The 10908-nt window shown below is 43.7% G+C and overlaps 1 protein-coding gene across 1 annotated transcript; it reads right to left on the reverse strand.

Annotated features, from left to right (window-relative positions):
* Positions 1–8309: 8309 nt before the first annotated feature.
* Positions 8310–8849, reverse strand: LOC106650313. Its single transcript, XM_014368242.1, has 2 exons — positions 8760–8849; positions 8310–8684 (listed from the first exon to the last, which is right to left on the reverse strand). The coding sequence occupies exons 1-2, from the start codon at positions 8847–8849 to the stop codon at positions 8310–8312; spliced, it is 465 nt and encodes a 154-aa protein (XP_014223728.1).
* Positions 8850–10908: the final 2059 nt, after the last annotated feature.

Genomic DNA, 10908 nt, shown 5'->3' on the forward strand with positions numbered 1-10908 from the left:
ATCGCGTATCGTATCATTTCCTAGTACTCAATACGTATATCACATGTGTACGTTACACGGCTATTTTCATTAATTGACATCGTGTACTCGTGTATGGACGCTTACATGTATATATAGCTGCCGAGATTACTTTACATCGATATCGATTTGAATGAAAAATATAAATCAGGTTCTATCGAGTGACACGATGCACACCGTGTGTAAGATATACACATTATGTATATATGACGATTCTCGTGGAATCAAGCAATTAGAATTTTTTTTCGATTCGAACGCAACGTTGAGTAAAATCGGACTTGTAGTAGTACACGATCGTCTTCTCGTAGATCTCGATTACTATCGCGACTATATGAATGATGGTTAGAGAAAAAAAAAGGAAAAAAAGACGACGGCACAGAAAAGGAGGAGGACGTAAAAATTTGACACGCGTGCTTTTACAGAACGCAGTTGTTACCTTCCTTGAACATTGACGATTGAAATATATGCAGGAATGATCGAGTTGTTAAAATTCCATAGGCAGCTCGTTTCAAAAGAGATCGAAATTTCGCTCTCCATAGATCTTCATCTCTCTCTCTCTTCCTCTTTCACTGCTCGGCATATATTGTATATTATATTGTATAAAATGATGTACGTGGGCTAATGGCTCGAGATCGTAAAAAAGAAATGAAGTTGACGATCCGACGAACCTTTGCACAGGTGCTGATGTGCTTGCATAAATATCATCAGAGACCGCGCGGTTCCAGTGTCACGTCTCTCAAGCAAAACTTCTTTGTAACCGCACTCTCTTTTAATTATTGTGGTCGTTCGTTTAGTGGCATTTATTACAGCGAATATTTTACGAATGATAAAGATTGCGGCAGTGATAGAGCGAGTCCGAGCGCCAACTGACTTACTCGCGTCTATCGTATCTCATGAGAGATTTCGAAGACTTGGTTTTGGCAAAATTATATTCCTATTTTGAAAAAAATACGTAACTTTCCGATCACTTATCGCTAATAAGCGCGTACGGACTCGTCGATTGACGATACTTCCGAGTATTACCACTTCAGGGGCGGATTCGAATCTCTCTCTCTCTCAAGGAGAAAAGATTTCCATGCCGATGTATAGTTTCATCGAGTGTCTCCGAGTTACGCATATTGTACATACATACTTACACGGCCTTTCACGAGGGTGAGCAAAACAAAATCATGACTTTCTAAAAAAGTAATCCTAACGAGCCGAGTAAAAATCGTATCTGTACGAACGAGACTGCGGAACTCAAGAAAAGCGACATATGCTCGCTATAAATATAATATATATACGAAAAACATGTACTTATGATAGATATTGAAACTTGACATGTGCTGCTGCCGTGGAAGTGCAAATGATTTGTCACTCATTGCTCTCGCGAACGATGCGTTCTTTATATAATAACAATATATAACGACCGCGGCGGTATGTGTACACTCGACGACGACGACGACTACGACGACGATTTTTTTCCTTTTTTTTTCGTTGGTTTGTTTCAATCTCAAGAGAGTCTTCTAAGAATCATTAAATATTGTCCGGGTGCCATATAGGTATATTAAAATTATGATGATTATCCGGACTTGATGGTTATTACCGCTTCGCTTTTATAAGCACACAGACACAGGCACACAAGCTGCGCAAAAGCGTTGAAAAATAAACGGTGCCTCGGCGTCTTTTCTCATAATTTTCCTCTGCAAGTGTCGTACAGCTTTCGATTCGTCTTTTCTCGCTCCTATATACATTTGCACTTTTTGCTCACCCGCGGTACACGAGTATCAAAAACGAATCTCAAAACAATGAGACAGATTTTCTCAAAAATCGCTCATTTCCGGTCACGGTGCTTTCAGCGCTTTGCCTTGAACGAGTCAGGGCTCGTTAGTTCTCGAAAAATTACTCGATAAGTACGACTATTTTTTTTAATCTATTTGCTAAAGGAAATATCTAGTCATTCTTCATAAGGATATAGCTCAATGATTTTTGAAATTAAAAGAGAAAGAAATATGAAAAATTCAGTGTTTATTGTTCGGTAGAAGTAACATTTCTGCGGTATAATAACGTGAAAAAAGGAACCAATTTTCACTCGCTCTATATAACCCTGAGTTAACTCGCACGTATGCACTTGTGTATACGTTTCGTAGAAATTCGTCATAGCAAACAACGTTCATCCTCTTTCCTGGAAGTCGCGCGGGACGTCGAAAATCGCGTCTTAATATGCAAGCAAAGTTCTTGAAATCGGCAGTCCGAGCGCATGATACGAGACTTTAATATCGTTGTGCATCTTTGACGCGAGACAAAAGGAGCCGAGGTACTCACGATGTGTATTTTTTTGGAGTTTGAGTATAATGCAAGCGCTTGCAAGGAAAGCGTCTACGAAATGTAAAAACCTCTGCCAATAAATTGGCCTAGAGCTTTTGAGCTTCAGCAGAACTTATTAATTGGATATACTTAAAATAAAAGACTTTTCAGACATTTTGAACGATAATTAATAATTATCATCAGTTAGCCATGTTTTGGAGTACATATTATAAAGGATTATCTTTGAATCACTGTTACAGATAAGTTAATGATAAGCTTGGAGCCTAGCAAAATTAACAATTTTACCAATGTACAACCAAACTGGCCCCATGCTCCATAGCAACGGTATAGATTTTAGTTGTACCGCTAGATGTCACTTTCAAATTCGCAAGTGAAAAATTGTTCATAGTATTACATCTTGCGTTTCATAAAAGTTCGAATTTCGGATTACGAATTCGATAATACGTAATGATCAGACTAAGTGATATGGATTTCGAATATATTTTAATGTTTACGAGCAGCTCGCAGGTGAATTCTACACTGCGTACGCTGATCCGTGGCGAACATCATCAAAAGCGAGCCACAAAGGATAGTGTCGCTAATGATCGCACGACTATATAACGCATAAACGTACGGGTGATAAGGGATCGCGTAGAATGTGTTACAAGCGCATCCCTTCCAGGCACGACAGCTCTCCATCTCTTTCTCTTTACAAAGTCGCCGCTCGCAGATCGGCGATTGCTCGGACAGATATTTGATTGCGAGAAAAGCCTCGACGAGTGCGAGACGAAGTAAAACAATCGATTATGTACGCGCGACGAGCTGTGAAGAGGGAGAGAAAAGAAAAACGAGGTCGACGATCGACGACGTTTCGCCCTCAAACAGATCTCGAAAATTTTTTCGTATTTACACGCTTGTGCGCGGAGCATATCCCTGGAAAAGTCGCAGACTCGCAAAGACGCGATGACACTGCGCTGTTGTTACAGCGTGATCACGAGAGGGGCCTGTGTGAAAATCCCAATGTAACGACTCTTGGATTTTGATTGTTGCGATGACGATTCGTGGGTATAACGGCGCTGGGCAAAATGTCGCAGATAATGATGGATTTCTCATCAAGGGTAGCATGACTGGAATCGGACGCGCGATGCCAAGTCGACGAAAATCAATGAATCACATCGTGTTTCGCGAAGCTTCACGAGTTTATATTTATTCTGACAAATTGCAGGCATGCACGAATATCGAGTCTGCGGCTGGCCCTACGCACGCCGATCATGGGGGTGGAGAAATTTGCTCGCGTCCAGCAGCGGAGATGGTGGCGGTAAAGACGCACACGCGTATATCTACACGCGTCGTTTTGTCATTTTTCAAGATCACTATCGAGGGCCTGTTAAGCGCGTGTCAGATATATAAATTCGAACGAATTTCTGGTACACACGAGGAATCGTATGCGTATAGCTTTGCTTGGTCTGCGCGTCAATTAGCGCGGGACGAATATCGATCTTCCTGCACCAAAGTAACGATTTTTTTTCTCGTGAGCTATATATATATATATACATAGTAGAAGTTTGAAGCAGAAATATACGCGTATATTCTTTGCGCTCGTTTGTAATAATAATGTATTGGCCAAATGGTGGCTCGCAGGATGACTAATAAGGAATCGCGCGCACGAGAGAGACGCGACAGTGCACGCACGTTATATGCTATACGATAAATATCCTATATGTATACAGGAGGTGGAGGAGGAGGCAGCAGCGGAACGAATAATATATATTATGTATTAGCCGAGCTGCGCTGTTGCCGCGAAGCGAAACACGGCAAATTCATTTAGCTTTGGCCTCTCCCAAGGCCTTTGTTTTTTGGGTATAGAACGCGCAGCTCTCGAGCTGCTCTCGTCGAGAGTCTGCCTCACGGCTCTATTCCCCTCACCTGCGCGCGAGCCACCTTACAACTATATCAAGATCTCTTAATAAGCATTAAAGTATCCTAAGTTATGGGTATAAAAGTCTTTTAATTGACTATTTCTTTTAGAGTTTTTTTTGTACCCTCCACAACGCAGCAGCAGCAGCAGCAGCATCAACGGCTGAGTGGATTTTTCGGTTGCTTTTGGCATAGATAAGTCTTGATCGCGTCTTTTTAAATGTGTTTGTGTAGAGCACGTCAACGTCTATTAGCCAAAAATATAATATATAAGCACGCGCTCGAATACACGCACAGACACACTCACACATACGCGCACGATCGGAGAAATGATATTTTTTGTGTTTGCGAGCGCAGCACAGCAACAGCAGGGGGACGCGTTTTTATCTTACATGACAGTTGAATTTGGTGAGAGAGAGAGAGAGAGAGAGAGAGAAGAAGAAGAAGAAGAAGAGAAGTCAACATCGTTTGTACAAAAGATTTATGAATTTCTAAATGGCTTTAAAAATGAGCTTTAATCAGAGTCGAGAGTTTATTTTTTTTCTGCCTAATAAGCACTTGATTCGGTCCATAAACTGTTGCTTATACAAATATTGATCGCAATTAAAAGAACCGAACTGCCTCGTTGGTCTCAAAAGGCCATAGCTCTATTTTTCAGGATATACCTGTTGGCGGTGGTTTTCTGAATGCGCCAATGCCGAATGTGCACGAGGCGTTGAATTTCAGAGAAATCAATTATCGTTTGTCTATAAATAAAGACATTATTATAAAGAGGCTATTAGCGAGGCGAGAGTCGTCGAAGCAAATGCAGTTGTCGCGTGTCAATATTACAAAGCTTACATATACACGAGTGTTCGAGGTAAAGACACGAGTTTCGATCGAGTCATTGACGCTCTCGCTCGAGTTATTTGCTGCTTAGCTCGTACTTATACTGCTAGTGGTAGGATACGCGCAGCAGTCGAGTCGCGCGTAGAAAGACGAATCTTGAGTCTCTCGTGTATATAATTGATGGCTTCCGGATCGACCTATAGGAGAGCGGGTAAATAGCATATATGCGTATAGGGCCCCTGCAATTACCTGTCTCCTTTGCGAAGGCTTGAACAAATACCGTGATTGACATAAATAGACGCGGAGAACTGAGATAGAAAGAGAAGAATAAAGGGTCCGGATATACGAGGCGCAAACTTATACGAGATAATCCTCTTGCGCCGATGCGGTGCCGATGCTCGAGAGATCTCAAGTGGGCAATGTCATCGCGAGGCGAATGTATAATGGCATAAGTTTGTTCGGCAGTTAAAAATCTCGGGCGGGTCCGATCGCTATCTCATTCCTTTTTCTCTATACAGAGCGCTGCTACGCACTTACGAGCTTTGCTCTTTAAACTTTAAACTTGATAAATTTTCGCGCGCGAGCAAGTATATACGGAAGACCGAACATCGGAGAGAGAATGCACGTAATGAGGCGCGTGCGTGTGGCGCGAGCATATAATATGCGCGCAGGTACAACAGAGGAAGAGAATCGGGAGACAATGAGCGAGCGATGCGCATACATATGGAGCAGCAATAAGGAGGCATTTATAGACTGCGCCGTCGACTTTGCGGTTGCGTTGTGTGTATTCCGCGATCCTTTTCCTGGAAGCCTATATAGGCATATATACTACACATCGGGGAGCATATATATATACGGTCTCGGGCTCGTCGGGCCCAATCCTGAAGCGCGCGCGCGGCTACATAGACTGCGACTCGCCGGTGGTCCACTGGGTTACGAGAGAGAGAGAGAGAGAGAGAGAGAAGCGGACTCCCAAGGAGAGGCGCGCGAGCCACACATACAAACGCGCACACACACATACCTTTAGGGATATGTACGTATACGTGCACGAGTTCAAAAGCATGCACTGATCACTCGGACGCGCGCCCAGGCGCTTTACTTCGGCCGCACGAGAGGGAAGAAGATATTTCGTACGAGAGAGACGGAGAGAGAGTCTCGTGGGAAGGATATGCGTCGTATACTTAGCTGCGCTCAGCCCCTGCCCGACTACCTACCAACCTACCTGCCTATATATATAGGTTCTTTGATTTAGCGGCTGCTGCTGCTGCTGCTCGAGCTTTTTACATTCCACTGCCCCCGGGTCGTTGGTTTTTGGCGGCGAACCGCATACACACACAGAGTCAGGCCACACGGCAGCCCTGCCCACCTTGTTTCTCTCTTTCTCATTTTTTTCGGCTCCTTGTGTGCGTGTATACCTGCTGCTGATGCTGCTGATGCTGCTGCAACCGCCGCCGCCGCCGACGACGACGACCAAGACGACCAAGACGACTTTCGCATTGTTTTTCTCTCTTTCTCGAGCTCGCTCGAGACAACTGCGCTTCTCTTTTCTTCCGATACTGATGATGATGATGCTGATGATGATGATGATGACCATGATGACGACGACGACCACGACAATGATGCTGTTGACTTTTTTCCAGCTCCCCTCTGCTCGTTGCCTCGTTTTCTTTTTTTTTGGCCTCTCTTCGAGTCCACTCGAGGGAGCTTTAATACAGCGCAGTTCTCTCTCGGCCTCTTTCTTTCTTTCTCCGCGCAGCCCGTGTCGTGCATTATATTTCGAAGCGTGCATAAAAGCCTCGTGTTATGACTGATAATCGATGACTAAATCGACGAAGCAACGATTCACCGGACTAATTTGAGATGGCATGCCGGGGCTGCTGCTGCTGCTGCTCTACCTGCGATCCCCATGCTGCCTATACTCACTCGCTTTCGTTGGTTTCGCTCTTTTCAGTTTATATAGCTGCACCTCTCTAGTACTCTTTTCTCACAAAACTATGAAATTGCTCTCTCCATCTTCTTATTCTTCTTCTTCTTCTTGGTCCCTTAGCCTCTCTTTCTCTCTTTTCTTGCGGATTCCTCTTTTCTGTATTATATATGTATGCTGATTTTGTATTTAGTGCTCAATTATATGCTCGAGCGAGCGCGCGCGTCTGCAAGCTGCCCTGCGTCGTTCCAGTCAAAGTTTTTATTAAAACCAAAATTTTTAGCCCAAACGCGTGCCTGACCCGAAATGCCTGCGCGAGTAGATGCAGCCTACATATATGTGCATGCTCGCGCGGGCAGCAGAGGAATTCGTGAAGCCGACGATTCTTCATAGAAACGTACTTAAAAATCGGCTATCCTCGGAATTACAGTCCCACGTAATCATATACGATATCCGCGCTAATTGAACGAATTACGTGCAGCGATCGCTCGCCCGATCCTTATATATTATACTACATTATGTTTTCCGAAATTCAATAAAGACATCGAGCTTTAAAAGTCAATCGCCATGCCTCGATCGCATGTGCAGGTATACTTTTTGTACGTCGCTAAACGTTAATAAGCTGTTCGCTGGCAGAAGAAAATGAAAAGGAAATCTAGTATGGATTTTTTTAAAGATTTTTCACGCGCAATGACGAAAAACTATTTGCGACTTTGTGCGCGGTACGATCGCGTGTGCACGAATAACGTGCGCGCGCGCGAGCGCATCGAGTCTGGCGCCACTGAATGATAAAGCGTCTTAGCGCTGAATAATTGCCACGTTACAGCGCTTCAAAGTTGAAATTATCCAATCAAAATTCGATATAATATCTGATTAACAAGTGGCGCCGGTTTTTCGTCGTTGACAACGCGCATGATCTATGAGTCGGTTGCTATATGAAGTATGAAAATGTCGATACTCGAGTGGCATAAAATAAAGTACCTCGAAAAGGTCGAATATTCTCTTTTGGAAAGCCAAAAAGTACGAGTTAACGGATATCTTGGGTATTTTTCCATCGTGTCACGAGATGATTTCGCAGTTGGATGATCAATCGGATGAAAAAACTCCAAGTGCCTCGATACGGATTCTATTGGGAGGTGATCATTTTTAGCTGTACCGCACTCGCACACAAATAAATATGTATAATATATCGATTACTGGTCATTTTCCCGAATGACTTATCTACCGAAAAGCCATTTTCCCGAATACCTTTTTTCCCGAGTACCTTTTTTTCCCGAATAATTCAATTTGGAGGCATTTTTTTTTTAAAAGTTTTATTGAGGCAGGGATAGTGGTTTTATGATAGTTTTATGTTGCTGCTTATATCTGAGAGGTATTGTACGATGTTCTTCTCCCGCTTGTATCTCGGGTAATCATTTGTGACGCTTCGCAAGCGTTGTTGATGCTGCACCCACTTTGTCTTGGGTGCATTTTTCACCGCTTTCGCGATGCTTAATTCAACCACCATGCTCTCAGTGTCAGCTTGTTCATCGCGGATTCCTAGAAGCAGCGAATACAAGTCCGGATGGTTCTTGCCAATCATCAGACAAAATCTATTGTGCCATCCCTCGCTGATGTTATTAGTTCTGTGTGTTCCCTTTTGGGTCGCCACGAACTGATTCCACAATTTGATGGGATAGCGTGGAGGTGAAGCACGTGGTTTTCCAGACACCTACAAAATGGAAAATAATTAGCACAGTAACGACATCATAGTAATACTACACAAAGCGAAGTTTGTGATATTTACATAGGTTTCATCGAAGTATCGGTACAGTGCCTGTAATGAGTTCGGATCCGACTTTTTCAATGACCGCATAGCACTCGGTACATCAGTCATAGGAACGCATCAGCACGAATTTCTTGAAGCTTCGATCTTCTTCGTCCTAGTAAGCCTCTGAAAATCCAAGCTCTTTGACTTTCCGGTACAGAGATTGTCCCAAGTGGAAGAAGCAGCACGCGATCCTTGCATCCGGAAATATTTCTTCACATGAATTGATGATAGCCATCTCGAAATCCGTCATGATGATTTCCGGTCCGCATTGGATGTTGAAATTTGTTGCACTCTCCAAGATTGCGCTCAGGACGGCTGTGTACTGGCTTTCTTCCTTTGACGACAATAGGGCATACACGAGTGGAAACGCTACCTCCTTGCGCGTAATTTCATCGTCAGCTTAGGCGGAGAGAGCTAGGAGAGAGAGCTCGAGTAGACGCTTGATAGTGCACAGCAACGGCTAGTAGTAAGCATTATGCACTAGGCTGCTGGTACTCCCGCTGCGCGCGTGGGTACAGCCATGTTTGCAAGCTTCTCGTAGCATGTCGCGTCCGGCTTGCTTGCATTTATTTTCCTATCCCTTACGCCACGCGAAAAATTCTCTTCTTCCTTCTCTCTCGCTCATCTACTTGTCCGTTTTTCCTCTCAACGCCGCCCGTCGCTGCTATATAGGCAAGAATTATAATCGACAAAGTCATTGAATATTGTTACCTAGTTCTTGATAATAAGCGGTGCAGGCAAGAGCTTTTATCAGCTATGCCGAAGATGTCATTGGATTTTCTCGCATGCAGCAGAGGTTGGTGTATTTTAATTTCTTTGAGAGCAGCTTGTGCATTACTGGGTATATATACAGTCGTTGTACGCGCGCGATGTACGAATCGACTGTGTTCTGCTATACTTCGCGACGCGACGTCTGACTTATCGGTTTACAGCTCCGTGCGGATATTCGTCCTAATACAATATCAGTTCGTGCGACTCGGAATTTTTCGTTTACCTATGTATACACCCGGCGTTCGCAAGACCTTTCGCTGAATGTTCGCGTTCTTGCCACTAGGTGGCGGCGTGGCGCTTTGGCGGCACCCGCAAGCGAGTGAGTTGAGTTGGGTGGATATAAGCGATATAAGATGGGGCTGGAGCAATTTCATCAATCTCTAAATTAAATTCAAAAGATTCATATCGATTAATTTCCTGTATTGATGAATGACATCTGTTTCTAATTGCTTCAACGAATGCTTGGTTATCCTCTAAAGCATCTTCCGATAATACTCACAACAAGAATGGATATTCATATTCGAGACTTTATCAAAAATGCTCCATTTCTCATAGAATCCATCTTGATCCCTTACATTATCTTGGACGGAAAAGGTTTCATCTGCTTTTGATACTTTTAAAAATCGAGTGTTCTCCAGATTTTCTATGTCATCTAGTGTTAACACATTTAACGATGACTCGTTATTTATGAAATTAATTTGGTCAAGGTGATCCATTCGCACCGGCCGAAGCTTCCGATAATCTATGCAGAATCTATATTCGCCGTTGGCTTTCTTTACCATTACTATCGGGCTTGACCAGCTGCTCGTTGATGGCGTAACAATCCCTTGTTTGAGCATATTCTCGAGTTGCTCATACATTATTTCTTCCATCCTCTGCGATACCGGGTAACATCGCTGTTTGATAGGCTTCTGGCACGTAACTTCTATCTCGCGAAGTCGCGGCAATTCGAGAAAAACCGCAAAGCAATGACCCATGGTACGACAGAATGTACACAGTAGTGCAGCAACAAGCAAATGCCTACCCAGACTGGAAAATAATCGGCAAGAAATTATACCGATACAAGCCCAGCAGAGACGATGACTAGCAAATGGGCGAAGGAGAAGCGTGGAAACTCGTATTACTCAAAGAAAAGCGAGCAGAAGCTTTATACGAGGGACACGATGAACTCACATCGGGGCACTTGGGCAGCAGGAAAAAATACCTGCGAATAGTAGCATTATACTTCTGGCCGAATATGCAAAAGGACATCAATGAATATGTGAAAAACTGTCTCATCTGTCAACAGTGCAAAGTAGAACAGCTCGCACCAGGCGGCTGGGCCGCAGGCAGATAACGCAGCCGTGGGAAATAA

Source organism: Trichogramma pretiosum, unplaced genomic scaffold (assembly GCF_000599845.2).
Source record: "Trichogramma pretiosum strain Unisexual culture from Peru unplaced genomic scaffold, Tpre_2.0 scaffold3, whole genome shotgun sequence".
NCBI lineage: Eukaryota > Metazoa > Arthropoda > Insecta > Hymenoptera > Trichogrammatidae > Trichogramma > Trichogramma pretiosum.

What these genes read in the sequence shown, in the direction of transcription:
- LOC106650313 (XM_014368242.1), bottom strand. Translation starts at nt 8,849, where the DNA reads ATGACTGATGTACCGAGTGCTATGCGGTCATTGAAAAAGTCGGATCCG. An exon ending in GATACTTCGATGAAACCTAT is followed by an intron (nt 8,685 to 8,759) that starts GTAAATATCACA and finishes TCCATTTTGTAG; the next exon opens with GTGTCTGGAAAACCACGTGC.